Source organism: Apteryx mantelli, chromosome 5 (genome assembly GCF_036417845.1).
Source record: "Apteryx mantelli isolate bAptMan1 chromosome 5, bAptMan1.hap1, whole genome shotgun sequence".
NCBI lineage: Eukaryota > Metazoa > Chordata > Aves > Apterygiformes > Apterygidae > Apteryx > Apteryx mantelli.
This window is the reverse complement of record NC_089982.1, coordinates 78316143-78331281: the sequence shown is the minus strand read 5'-3', so window position 1 is coordinate 78331281 and position 15139 is coordinate 78316143. Positions and strand designations below refer to the sequence as shown.

At 40.6% G+C, this 15139-nt stretch overlaps 1 protein-coding gene across 2 annotated transcripts in view; it reads right to left on the bottom strand.

Moving 5' to 3' along the window:
* Nucleotides 1–13553, bottom strand: part of NELFA (negative elongation factor complex member A) — a 33484-nt gene extending 19931 nt beyond the window's left edge. For both annotated transcript variants that reach the window (XR_010884471.1, XM_013960098.2), the window contains exons 1-5: nt 13297–13553; nt 5538–5709; nt 4209–4370; nt 3177–3266; nt 61–191 (exon numbers count right to left, since the gene is read on the bottom strand). Coding sequence is in view for 1 of the 2 variants with exons in the window: in XM_013960098.2 (XP_013815552.1) it covers nt 61–191; nt 3177–3266; nt 4209–4370; nt 5538–5709; nt 13297–13548 (807 nt within the window). In the remaining variant the exon portion in view is untranslated. The remainder of the gene's footprint in view (nt 1–60; nt 192–3176; nt 3267–4208; nt 4371–5537; nt 5710–13296) is intronic.
* Between the last annotated feature and the right edge of the window lie 1586 nt (nt 13554–15139).

Genomic DNA, 15139 nt, shown 5'->3' with positions numbered 1-15139 from the left:
GATCAGGGAGAAGAGCTGAGCTGCGCAAGAATGCAAGAGACTAAGAAAGAGTTCACCTACCTTTACTCCTCTTTCTTTACGCAGAGGTGTTCTTGAAGGAGGAATAGGAGTTCTGTTTCCAGAAGGACTAAATACACTAGGTGCTGAAGTACTTCTGAATGGAGCTTGTTTTGGTATTCCTTTGAGTGGTGCTTAAGGAAGATCAAAAAGCAACAACTGTAATATATGTATACTTATTTACAAAGAACATTAAGGAGGTCTCTTAGGCTCTTTCCTGTCTTTCCCTCCCTTCAACTTCCTAAGTTTCTTATGTGGAACTTTAAGAATATAATAAATGTTCTTCAAAGGTCAGATTGGGTTTTACCCTTCAAACAAGGACTAAAGGAACTTCCTAGGTTAATGCTCACAGCCCCAAAGGTTAAGTAATTTTTATTATACAGCTGTATGCCTTAAGTATTTTCAAATACATTTTAAACTAAGTAATCAAGAGAGATGCACCACTATCAAAACACACTTTTTGCACATACACTGATGCTTTCCTTACCTTTAATAAATAAAATTCAAAATAAAAAAGGTATTAGACATGAATGTTTTGAATCTGATTACTACCAAGGTTACTCCTCAAACTTTTAAGATGTATTTACCCAGTAAAACTGTACTTTAATTAAAGATTTTGGGTACAGCTGGTTAAAGTTTCTATAACTGAGTAACACAAACATTCCCGCTAGCTTCCTTCCTTCGAACGAGCATGTGATTTGTGCTTACTGAAGAGCCTCAACATACCATAGGCAGCAGTGGGACTGAAAGGGGTCAGAATCAGATCCGTTTATGGATGACATGTCAAGGATAGCATGGAAGAACTAAGATTCACAGTGCACTGGTGGAGGACAAATTGTTCGGATACAAGGTAAGTTTCTGCAGGACAACCAACCTCCCTACCTTTATGAACCACAAACCAAAATCTGCCTACAGCCAGATGGCAGTGCACACACCCCAGAGCTAAGAGGGCAGGAGGGCTCTGGCAGCAGTTCATAGCAGAAGGCGACAGTGATCCCCTCACCAGGGGTGCCACCACTCTACCACAGTATGGGGAGGCTGGTGAACTGCCACAGCCTCCAGAGCACCCAGGGTGGAAACATTCTCATCAGCTGAGGTTCAGGAACTCTGAATGCTGCATAGCTCCTACACAGAGATATTTTAGCTACCAGTCAGTCACGGGAGCCACACCTGGACAGTTCATAAGCTGCAGGGTAGCCACCCCAGCTTGTTCCAAAGTGTACTGAATCACCGCCCTTATTAAAAATAGCATAGGTCTCATTAACATCTCAATTTCTGGTTCCCCCACAAGAATGACTACACTTTGAGCCTCTGAACATAAGGGCATAAATCTTTACCTCCAAGGCTTCCAAATCCCCCACTCCCAGCCTTTTAAATAAGAAGGAATGAAAATCCAGTGCCTTGAATTTGGGAGAAATGGAGATAGAGTTCTAAATTTTTTAGTGGATCGGCTGCTACCTCAGATGAAGAAAAAGATCCTATTTGGCTAGTGCTGCTATCTTGTGGCTGAGGGAATAAGGGCTTTTGTAACCCACTGGTAGGGTAAATTACCACTTCACACAGGGGGTTAAAATTCTGGAGCTGTTGTTTGCACAAGGAGGAGTATCCAACTTGTTTCTATATTGCAAACAGAAAAATGGCTGCCTCACTACTCAGTGGAAGCTGCTACACCATAAGAAGCAGTTTTCCCCCTGACTTTAGACTGTTACCCTCTATCTCCCACTTAATGTAAACACTGAAAACAGCATTCTTTCATCAGCTGCTAAAAAAATTAGGAAGACAACTATATCAACTATATTATCTATCAGGCCTTTGAGCCTCCTGACAATCTTATCTTCACTCTGCAATTTGAAGATCTACATTTAAGGTCAAACAAGATTCTTGTATACCTTCAAATCTAGAAAACAAGGTTAGATACTCTGCATCCCTCTAAATATCATACTGAAAACATTTTCAGCACTGGACAATCCTCTCTGACCAAGGTGTCTAAGCTTGAGATATTTACAGCAATGTAAACCCCAACTGGTCCCATATAAGTAATATTTCTAGAGACCTTCTGGCTTTAAAGGTCAAGTCCAAGGGCCAAGTCATTTTCTGCATTGGGACAAATTTTAATTCTAATAAAAACTGCACTGTTTGCATTTCACGTGTGAACATGTGCCTAAAAACTTCACTGCTCAAAACAATGCATGTTAAATAGCATCTACACAAAATATTTCATAGCTTCTAGCCACCATGGTAAATAATCACATCAAATTTTATACCTCAGCATCATTTTGGTGGTCAGAAAAAATTCAGCTATGCAATGATTTAAAGTATGTTACTAATTTTGAACCCTTCTCTTGTTCCCAGTCACAAACTTACTCAAAAAATTCAAAGAGTTCAGGAACTTCAGTAAATAGGTGAAATAAATTTTTCAACTCAGTATTAACATTTATACATCTTTGTCACATCCATTAGTAGAAACCACTAATGAGCCTTAACAGCAACGGTCATACTGTCCCACTAAAATACTTTGTTACTTAACCTTTAGAAAGCAGTTAAGAATATCACAATGACTGGCTGGCTCTTAACTTGTTTGAAACTGTTTGATAGAGATTTATTTATCTGTACTGTTATTTCTAAACTAGCCTCCTCTAAAGAAAGCACAAGTTATTCATTGTACTATACTTATTATAGTATTCTGCTCCCCACATGCTTTCTCTACATGGAAATTCTACAGATACACAATACTTTCAGTCTACTTCACAGTATTTAAAAGACCACAGCAGATTACTGTGATCCACTCGCTCTGTTTCTTTCTGGAGCAAGATCTCTTAGTCAGGAGTTATTCCTGGAGTGATGAAAATTAACCTCTTACTAATGTCTATAGGCATGATCTAGCTGCATATGTTTTAGCCTGACAGACATACTTGCCAATTAAGAAAAACCTCTTGTTCTTTTAGACAAGACATGTCAGAAACATTTAAATAGCAGCAGGGAGTGGGGGAGGCAGAAGGGGAGAAATCCTTTCCTTTGATTGGAATTAAGTTTTATAAAATCAGACTTTGTAGTTTTACTCTTCAACTATGCTATTTTATCAGATTTACTTTCAGGGAAGTAATACAAATGAGTCATACTTGTTGTATCTATTTTTTTGACCAGTCCCCTCCCTTTGGCATGAAAAGGCACTCCTGCAGTCTTCTTGAGTTGCTGTGCAGTTTCTGTTGCTAAAGAGAGAAGAGCTTTAGTTATTACAAAACCTGCATTGGAAAAAATACAATACATCACTGCTTATGTTAAAAAAAAAAATTAACTAATACAGAAAAAGATGGGAATAGCCACAAAATAAGAAATACATTTTAATTTAAAAATAGGTCATTTAAGCTTGGCAAATGCAGTATTTGGGGAAAATGAAAAATCAACATGACTGACAGAATAGCCTGAATTAAAAAAAAAAAAAAATTATCAAAGTAGGCAATTTATCACAGAAAAAAAAGGAACAATTAAAGAAAACTTCATAAAATATAAAAAGCTACAGGCCTCATATTAACTAGTCAAGTCACAAGCAAGAAAGAAGCAAGCTGCTGCAACAGAACAACAGGCACAAAGTATTTTAAGATCACTCAGTTAATGCAGCCACCAATTTACATGTGCATATCATATTTTCCCTTTGTTAGTGAAAACCCTCTTGGCTTTCACCCTCTATAGCCATACTGAGCAAAAGAAAGCATGAATTAGCAGCTCTTGTTCCCTGTTACAAAAACATATAGTAAAATAAAACCAGGTTCTCATTTCAGTTTTTTTGCAAGAGCTTTAACCAAAGCTTTCTCTCATAAGTCTTCCCAACTGACTGTTAAACACTGACTGTGACACAAGAGAAACTACCCATGCTTTAAAAAGATAGAGCTTTCTATATGCCTTGAAATCTGGACAGCATTTAAATCAAGATTAGCATTTTAATGTAATCATGGCCAGAATGACTCTCACCTGCTCCTCCACACAACTGTGTATCAAGAGGGGGAGGGAGGGGGAAATCAGTCAACAAAGCCCTTATAACAGAAAATTATAATGTATATTCCTGTATCCTGGAGAAAACAGCGGAATATAAGTTTTCCTTTTGCAATCTAATCTGTTACCCAACCTTATCAACTAGGTATAATACTACTTACACTTTTGCAAGAGTTCAGCTCGGAGAGTAGCACTTTTAGGTTTCCTTTTCAGCTGAAAGTGTTTCACTGGGGGAGTAAGTGGCCCAGCTAGTGTTGTCAAGGCATTTTTGTTTAAGTACTGGCATTCCAACGGCAACATAGCTGATGTTTCACATTCACTTACTGCACAAAGAGTTAACACAGTACACATGGGTATAAGCAACTCTTTGATAGCTGATTATAAAACATTTTAAAACTAGACTGTATAGCTGTTTTAAAGTTTGAGTCTCTGTTTAAACACCAAGCAAGTAATTTAATTTTAATTATTAGGATTAACTAAAATAGGGAAGAAATCAAAGATTTTTTTTTTCCTTAAACACCAAGTTCCATGTTAATTACACCTAGTCGAATTACAGGAATCAAATACATGTTATTATTTTCAAAGAGGAGAAAAAGATAAAAAAGATGAAATTCTCAGATTCCATAAAACTTGCACATAAGAAGGAAACTACCGAACAGAAGTCCAAAGTAAGAGAACAATATGCTTCACCTCTAAGCCGTTCTATTATTGGTCTACTGCAAACCGACTCCAAGATCATTTCTGTCCATTGATGCCTCAGGGTTTTTTCTAGGCAATCTGCTAAATCAATTCCATTGTAGTAGGAGCGGGTTTTGCATCATTATTTACTACACTGTTTGAAGCAGCAACTGTGCAAGTGTCTGAGCCAATATTTTTGACTCCTAGGCACTCCACAGTTAGTTGGACATCAGCGACAGAGCTCTCATGTCCAGTTTTCCCTGCCAACTCCTATCACTCGTTGGCCAGAGGAAGACTTCCAGCAAACAGAGGCACCCATCCGCACAACACAGTGGGTGGCACCTCCACACGAACAAGGCTGTCCACACGAGGCACTGGAGAAACATACCCTTACTGTCTTCTCTAGTACCACAACGTTCAAGACACAGCAGTACATGCAAAAAACACCTCAACTTTATTAAGCTGCAGTAACTCAGTTATTACCCGTCAGCGTGCACACAGCCTGTCTACAATGCTATTAAAGCCACACTAACTTGTGTGTTGCCTTTCATAAATATTTAGGATAATACCTGACATGCAAGTTCTGATGATTCATGAGAAGATAAATTAAGAGGTTACCATTCGTCAAATATCTCAGTTTACAGTCCCATGATACGCCATCAGCATGCCAGGTTACGAACTGTGGTAGGCAAGACATGGCCTTACTGCTTGTTCTAATATTGATACTGTTAAAATGGTAAGACTGGCTGTGAAAAAACAGGCTACAAAGTAGTATCATATTTCTGTAATTTCCAACAACAGAAAAGGCTTACCTTTTTCTCTAAGCTCTCCTAAAATATCTTGAACATTGGGATTCTGTTCTTCAAGATCAAGGTTAAGGGAGCCAGTATCTGGAAAGGATTTTAAAATATCAGCTACCATTAAGACCCAGGGGTCTGAATCCAAGGTAGCGAGCTGGATAATTTCAGTCAGTGCCCCTTTCATCTAACAAAAAAAGAAAAAGAAAATCAGCCAATTGGAAACAGTTTTAAACAGGTTGTAGTTGGAAACTTTTTTTTTTTTTTTTAAAGACACCAGCACAAACATGCACAATATTTTACTAGCAGGGAAGGGAAGAGGGAGACTGCTTCCACAGTTATACATTAACTCTAGAACTAGGCAAAGAATGAACCAGGATAGTTTTTTTTATACTGCCTTAGGTCAATCTAAACCAAATTTGTTTAGAGTTTTTGGCAACTTGGTTTTGTTTTAGTATTGAACCTTTTTTTTTTTTTTTGCGCAAACAGTCAGGTTCTTGCAGAAGTGTCTCCTTACGTTCTACACCTTGCTTACACTCCCAGTGTATCCCAACTTTATATTCAGCGATTAGGATATTCGAACAAAATAAAAGTTATTTAGAATGGGAATCTAAATGAAGACATGTCCCTTACTGGGCTACAGAATAAAACAGCAGACAGACCATATTTACATCATGTGAACATACAATAAGTTCTCAAAATTTTAGTTAAACTTAGACTGAAATAAATTGTTTCATGTTGAATCAAACTATATCATTTGGAAAAATCTACTCATTACAGAAGTACACTCAGCCCTCTAATATGCCACAAGTAACAAGATTTTTCCATCTGTTCAAAGCTTTTATAGTGAGAAAAAACCATTTAAGTTAAGCATCTATCTTAAAAAGGGGTAAATAATACATAAGATTAACAAAATGACATTTGTCACAGTGATTTTTTGAATTACTGATCAACATGCCTGCTCTTGGCACTAAAAATGAAATTGCAGCTACAGTCAACTGATTTCACACAGTGAGTTATGATTTCTTAAATTAGTTATTTTATTTCATTCATATGTAGCCAAACCCTGAAATAAAAACCAAACGCTTTTTTTTAAGAAAGCTTATGTAAGCATTAAAACTATTAGTTTCATGAAACTAAGATGTTCAAGATCTAACATGTGCCTGTCAAGCCACAAAACACAACAGAATAAAATTTCGTGGCAAGTATTTAGACATATTCCATCTATTCAATATTAGCATTAAAGACCATAAGCAAGAAAAATACTTGAATTCTGCCTTCTCACATCCCATTGTGCTTACATATTGTGGCACATATGGCATAATTTACAATGTCTAGAGGTTTCCAAACACAGTGGAAAAAAAACAAAAGATCGATCTTATGCTATATTTCTTTCCCTTTATTTAGAACTGGCTTTTTCTTATATGAGCATAATTTAAAAAGCTAACTCTACTCACACAATTCTTTTTAGAGACAAAAGTTGAATTTCTGCTATCTCTTTCTGAAGCACTTTTAGACCTCGCCATTCTAACTCAGATAAACATTGACATTTCTCAATTCCATTCACCCACACACAGATGTTATTGCCCTGTCACTTTAGTCAGGTATAAAACTGTGCTTGCTAGAGGAGCAGCTTGTCATTTAGCATTGCTCCTTTTAGTGCTCATGTTTGTACACTCACAAAAGGAACCAGATCAGTTCATCTGATTGAAAACTAGCATCTCCCAATAGGTTCCAGCCAGATCAGACCCTTGCTGTGGTCACTGCAGTGACACAAAAGCTAGAATAAGGACAGGAGTGGAAGCAGAAAGAAGAAACACAAGAGTCAAGTGACATTTGCAGTGGCATTATTGATTTATTTTGGATTACAGTAACTACATAACCACGACCACACACAGTTTTAACTTGTCATCAAATTTAACCAACACGCAACAGAGAGAATCAATTTCTAAGAGTTTCTAATCTTTTTTGTCCTCCATCACTCATTTCTTTCTCGGAAAAGGTAAGAGAACCCAGATTCCACACAGAACAGAGATATGGACAAATCTATGCCTAAACTGCCCGTCACAAGTTGCTTCTACTGCAGTGCAAGAGGGCAGTATGAATACTATCTAGAGTTCTACGTTCTCCTATCTATTCTATAGAAATTACAGAACAGATTTACACAAAATACCTGAAAATTTAAAATAACATCTAATAAAAGCTGATGAAACTTACACCAGCTTTTATCTGGACACTACCAGTCCAGACAAATGTACAGAATTCTTCCCCCCCCCCCCCATCAAAACAAATTCAGAAAAACAACAACTGGAAGAAAAATATCTTCTGTATCCTTCCCATTTACCCATCATATCTGCTCCACAAAACTCACATTTGCACCAAAAGTTCACAAAATGCCTATATCATGTATATTCCTACAGAGTTCTTGTCTGGGCAAGTTATATTGACACTGCTTTGAGGGCAGTCAAAGCTCAGGCAACCTTCTTATCCCCACAACCCATGGCTTCACATGATTTTGGTTCCTTCAAGGAAGGAGCAACTTGCTTGCCCAACGCTGAACAAGTAATATTATCACAAGTCCTCATGGAAGATGGCGAAGGAACAGTCACTGTCATACACAGTCAAGTGAAGCATGCTTCACCGCACATTTGGAGCTAATCAAAGACTATGCCTGAACACAGGTTTGCATTGAACAAGCCTGGATTTGAGTTTTTGCTCAGGTTTGTCTTCATAAGGCAATTTATACATATGCTCTCAGTTCCCTGTTGAATTTATAAACCTGGCAGCTGGAAAAAAAAAAAATTTCATCTGTGGTTTGAGCATGCATGAAATGCAACTCAAAACAACACAAAATCCTACATACAATTTTACTGTTACTTTTCAGAGCCATAATCCCAAGCTCTTAATTGTGTAAGATTGCAACATTGGGTCAGTAAATTGGAGTCCCATCAGCTCCAACCAGAGTCTTGTTAAGCATGAATGTCAAGATCTGATGCAACATGTTCTGGCAGTTCTCTTGTCTAAGGCTCAAGGATATTAAAGCGTTTTTCTCAGCCTGCTGGCACAATAAGGCACAGGGCACAACTAGAAACATTTAACAAGAAAGGATCAGGCAGGATGGAAGAAGTCTGGGAACAGAGACAAAGGCAGATTGACAATGGTCGTGCAGGAAGAATACAGGCACAGCACCATGGGAAGGCGTGAAAAAGGAAACATCACTAGAAATACACAAAACGATAGCTCCAATGAGACTTCTTGCAAAGAATTCCCATTCATTTGCTTTCTATTATGCCTAAATTAATATACATGACTAAACCCATATACTAATGCATTCACAGCTGGCTAATAAACCTAATCACATTCTCATCTTTCAGGGTGCACTAAGAAGGTGATATTTAATAGGAATCTATACTACTACAGAGCATTTGCATTACATTAAGCACATTGGAAAGTATGCAGTATTATTATTTATGTGATACAGAACTAAGATGGATCAAATACACTGTTGTGTATACTTTCTATTTTAATCATGAAAAACTGCAGAAGTGGCCAAGAGTAACATTAAATGCACCATATTATACTCAGAAAAATGAAAAATATTAAATGGTGGCCAGAAAGATACATAGCAGCCTGTTCTGAACAGAGAGAAAGGGGAGTATCGTACACCCTCTTATTTCTTTGCACTGGTATTCCATAATTTCCACTTGTATGAATAGAAGGCTCCCTATTCACATAAGCAAGCAGGAAGAAACAGTCTTGACTTTTGCTCTCTTCAACATAGCTGCAGTAATAAGAAGGTGCATCACTCCAGGGATAGGCAGCATCTTCCTCTCAAAATATTTCAGAGCACAGAAGCACACTGTCCTCATTCCAGACTTGATTATAACATCATAGTCTAACCCTAAACAAATAAATGAAATGCTGGCACAAAAATACTGCACTTGCCTTTGTGAATCAGGTTAACAAGAGTATAATACACAAAGTAAACAGAAGTAACTGTTCTGCCAAATTACCCCTGAAACTCTACTCAGCACTACAGTGAGCTTTAGGCATCATTTCAAATAACCATGATCATCTACAAAAGGTTTAGCAGATAAAAGGCTCAGGAAGGGAGCAGGGAGATTCAAGAGTTAGCAAATTCTACCTAGAGAACTGCAGCAGGAAAGGGTATTTTTGACAACTGTCTACAAAATACACCTAAGTGTTAAAAAGAAAACGAGATCCAATTATTCCTATTAGATAGAGGGAACGAACAAGCAGTAACGAGGTTCATAGCATGATTTAAAAAAAAAAAAAAAATTAGGTTCATTACCTATTCCACATGGGTATTATGAGGATTAAGTCACTAGTATCTACACAATATTTGCAGTGTCAAACAACAACAACAAAAAAAGGTAGTTTGAAAATACCAGGATATTACATTTTAGAAAAAACCTAACACTTAAGAGAGTGAGCTTTCAAGAGAACTGACTGAAGATTCACTTGTCTAGATTGAAATCTTCTCAGAGATTTAGGAAGGACCAGCAGCCAATTAAATCCGTTCTAAAGCAAATACCACCATACTTCTGAACCCCATATAACTTTTTATTTAGATGTCTGCCCCCAAAAAGGTTTTCATGTTATTCTAACCCTCAGTTTAAATGCTATCATAAAGAGAACTGGAAAAAAAAAAAAGATTTTTGAAGAGAAAACAACTAAGTACAACCTGTTATCTAGATGAATATCTTTTAACATGTTACATGGCAAACCAGTAACACATCCTGCATCCACCATCAAGATTCACAAAGCTTTACAAAGCTGGTGCAGTACAGGTTCTAATACTATTAAGTTTTCAAATGCCAGCTCTGTGCTTCTCACACACAATTGATACAGCTGGCATATGACAAGTCAGGAAAAATATACATACAACTTTCCCAACATAAGTACTTTCACAGTGAAGTTAAATAGTTTTCAGAGATCAGTAACAGAGTCAAAGTGATTTCTGACTGAAGGATTTCATTTCCAGACAGCCACAGGTACCCTATATTGGTGTACTTCCACTAGCAAAAAGACTATGTCCAGCACTGTATAATATACAGTGCAGAGAATACTGTATAGAAATACAGAGCACAGTGCATGGGGTGGGGGGGGGGGGAGGGAAGAACACACACACACGCACGCTGTGTGTATATACAGAACTGACCACTAGTACAAAACACTTAGCAGCTTTATGGTTAATAAATGCATCAAATATCCAATACCAGTTAGAGTATCCCAAACCATGAGAACAAGTTACATAGCAAACCTTCATAAACACAACTTTATTTTAGTAAATTCACTACAAGATGATGAATATCTGATAAGACATTCCCTTTAGTTAGCAGTTTTGTTACACTGGCAATTTTTATCATTTATAGGAGGAAGTCTATAATGAAATCAGTCTATAATGAAATAAATCAGACCTATTAGCAAAGTTAAGGGTTTCTACCTCATCGTTTTTTTTTAATTTAATAACTTCTTTATTGAGAAAAAGGATTTAAAAAAAAAAAAAAAAAAAAGATGTCCCTGAAATAATTAAAATAAATTACAGGTACTTTGTAAAGCACTGAAAAGATAGTAAAACCCTAGCTCTAGACCAAGCATGCTCTGTTTACAGGTAAAAGACTGAATTTATGACTGACTTCACAAACTCTACCAAAGAACTGAAAAATCCCACAACATTCTATTTTTGTTACAGCAGGAGTAGTAAAAGTTTTTATATTTGGAACACAGCTGATCACTTTAACTTCATATTAAAAGGCACAGCAACCAGCTTGCTCTTCTTCACCATACACTTCATCTCCACAACTAAGAAAAGCACGAATCAAGTGAAGTGGCCTGCTGCCATCTTCCTTAATTTGAATGAGTCTTAAAAAAATAAACAAACAAAAATTAAGTGTATTATAAGTCCAGTGAACACTTGTGCAGCATTTCAATCGATTATTTTAGTTCACTTGAACTGCTGCTCCCTCACCACAGGGCTGGCATTTGAGTGTTACTTACGAAGGTCCCTAAGCTTTTTAAAATTCCCTTCTCTTAGGCCTAAAAACACCACTAGTTTGTTAGCTTTTACCAAATATTGCAAGACTCTTCTTCTTCCAAGCTATTTGGATTTTCACACTACTCGAGAAGAAGTTTGCATACTCTGAGGTCGGGGAAACTTAGGGGTAGTTCCTCACCCCCCTTTCCGGCCTTGGTTATTTTGTTTGTACAAAACAAAATTGCATTTGTGACACATAAATAAGAATGCTTGTGCACTGGACAGGCACAAGATACAAACATGTTTTAAAAAAACAGAGGAAACATATGCTGAGCAAAAAGTGTCTTTTTAAAAGCAACTGCAGTCATGTGTAACAGAGTAACAACCATACAGATATATCTGGCAAAACAGACCCTGGCATACACTAAACTATTGCTGAGAAGCAATGCTTTTGCATTTTAAGCTTAGTGAGCAGAAGTAGAGTGCACAATAATCTAAATTATACTAGATAGGGTGTGGGGAGACTGTGCATATACTTCTTTTAGGTGTAAGCACACCCTATCCATGAAAGGGACTGCTACAAGCACAACTGAGGATACTGCACATAAAAAGCTGAGGCTCAAACTACTCACTATCTCTAAAATTGTTATCAGAAACCAGCACCATACATGCTGGAAGAAGGACAGGAGTTCCTCCAACCTGGCTGGAAAAACTCAATGTTTCCCAATCATTCTCCAACTATTACCCCAACCACCAGTAGCTGCCTACTGGTAAGAACAAGCCAGCTGCAGATGACGTACGGTCCAGAGCCAAGCGAACAAACTCTGCTGGATCTATGCTGACTCCCTGCAAAGTTGGATCAGAATCCAGCCAGGCAGATTATTAGCTGGGGAAAGGACAGTAAAGGAAAGAACTAGTACTTCCCAGAAGGGTAAGAGGAAGCAAAAAAAAGTGGCAAATTTCTCCAGCAAATCCTGACTACAAGAAGATGGGGAAAACACTGTTCAGTACAAACCCCAGATCTTCCATTCCCAAAGTTTCAGCACTTGCTGCTGTCCTTCCTAAATCTGAGATATTCAACTCGGGACATCTACACAGCTGGCAGTATTAAAGAGAACAAATGAGATCTTATCCACATTATTGTTGGCAGCCAATCTTACCTCTATGGCCTAAACTTAGAGCAAGCATTAGCTCAGAGAAGCCCTTTCCCCCCTCCCAAGATGCACCAAAAGTCCTCAAACTCTAGCAAAATATAGTCCTACAGCTGCAAGTCCGCTTGGACACGTAAGAGAGGTTTCAGGTTGAAACCCAAGCCCTGCTTTCGAAGTCTAGCGTCAGCCAGGCTCCCCCCGGAGCAGGAAGAGGAGCAGCAGCAGCGCTGCCGCTCCGCTCCCGCCTCAGGGAGGATCCGAGCACTTTTCCTCACGCCGAGGGCCCGAACCTCCGAGCGGGGCCTCAACGGACTGCACTACGGAGGGGGGAACAAAAAATAAAACAAAACAAAAAAACCCAGCTGCCAGGGCGGAGCGGGGATGTCCGTGGGGAAGGCGCTAATTATTTCCCACCCGCCGCCGGGAAGCGGCCGCGGCTCGGCTCCCCCTCACGGCCGGCGCGGCCCGCGCTAACGGCCCGCCGCGGGGGAGGGGAGGGGGCTCCACAGACTCCATTTAAAGGGGGGGGGGCGAGGTGGTGCCCCCCTTCTCCCCTCACCCCCCGCCACACACACGCTCCGTTTCGGTTAAGCTTCCCGCGCAACGTCCTGCCCGCCGCCCTCACCTCATCCACCGCCCGGCGGGGCAGGTGCAGCATCCCCAGGAGCAGCTTGAGCTTGACGGCCGAGGAGAGGCCGTGGAAACAGAGGCGGATGTTGTCGATCACCGAAGCCGTGAGCAGCGAGGCAATGCTCGGCGGCGCCCACAGCTCGTCTGTGGAGCCCAGTTTGTTGTGCAACCACAGGCCAGTGTCGCTCTCCCGCATCGACGCCATCTTGGGAGCGGGGCGAAAAAAGAGGGGATTCTCCACGGGCATTTTATGAAGACACCTAAAGGGAGGAAGGGGGGGGTGAGGACCCCTGCGGGTCGCCGTCTTGTTCGTAACCCAAAATGGCGGCGCCCTACGAGGGAACCTCGCTCTAGGGAAGGCGGAGATTCTTCCGTAATCTAAAATGGCGGCGCCCCGGCGGAGAAAAACACTAAGGCTCTTCTCGTGTCTCGCTCAGATGCAAAATGGCGCCCGCCATGTTTTTTTCTGCCGTATCGCAAGATGGCGTAGCCTCACCATGTGGAAGGTTCTCCGTCGGCTCCAGCTTGTTGCTCCTCACGCGCTGCCCTAACTTCTCCAAGACTCGCCTCGGCCGTACGGGACCGAGAAGAAGGACCGGGGCGGCCGGCGAGCCCCGAAGCCGGGAGGAACAGCTCTGAGAGGCCAGGCCCCGCCCCTCTCCTCGGAGGGCGGCAGCCCTCCCCTTCCCGCCCGCCGAGACGCTTCAGCGCGCGGCGCGGCCGTTGCTGAGGGCGGGAGCAGCGCGAGGGCCCCGCTCGCAGGCCGCCCCGGGGCTGGGCCGCTGGCCGGCCTTCGCGACCACATCTCCTTCCCTCAGCTGCCATACCCGCCCTCCCCCTTGGGCTCGCAACCCTGGCTCCTCGGCAGCACCCGAGGCCCCCTCAGCACCGCTTTGGCCTGTCCTTGCCCCATCTGTGGTCGGCCTACGTTGAAAAAGTGTGTCCGTTTTCTCACCTTTTTCATTTTTCCTGCCAGCAGATCGGGTGGCTTATTGGAGCTAACAGCACCTCCAGGTGCACCCGCCTCTGTGCGTCCTGGGCCCCTCCTCCCTCCTCTGTGCCCATGGCCGCCTTCCCATCTAAACTGCCCAGCAGAGCTTGCCAGCACGGTGGCGGATGATGAAATCTCTGTGTAACGCTATGATTTGACAAAAACAGAGTTAACTGCCTTTTTCATCATTTTCCCCAGAGACTTTTGTGCTGGGTACTTCTGAGATTTTTGAAGTTACCTCTGCGTCTGTAACACTAGTGGCAGGTACTCTGAAATTTGGGCTTATTATGCATACACTCATATTCCCTCATGATTCAGCTCATCGTTATTTAAATATGAAAAATTAATCAATTACTTAAATCCCAGAAGATTTAGAGTTCTTCAAGTACAGCATAAAGGGTTCATTTTAGTGTCTTTTCTAACTGAAATGAAAGCACAGGAGTTGTGGTAGGAGTGCACAGCAAATTCACTTGTTCTCTTTCTCTGTTTAGGCTTTTAAAGGAAAACATTTTTTTACAGCTTTCTTCCTACACAGGAGGTTGCTTACAACCTGGCTTCTCTGTAAGAGCTGAGCAGTTGGTGCTGAGGAGCTTTACGCTGACTCTTCAACACTGTGTTGAGTAGTTACTGTATTCTTGTTCCCAACTCCTGAACCTTGCTTTTACTAATTATACCCTGTTGTTTAAAGTAGGCACCAACCTTGCTAAGACTTAAGCTAAGCACGTGCTTAACTGTAGTGTGAAATCCCACTGAGTTCATTGGAACTATTTGTTTCTTGGCAGGAGAGTGAATTTTGGATTGTAGATTATCTAAGGTGGAGCGCGTATGTTCCTATATACATTATAGA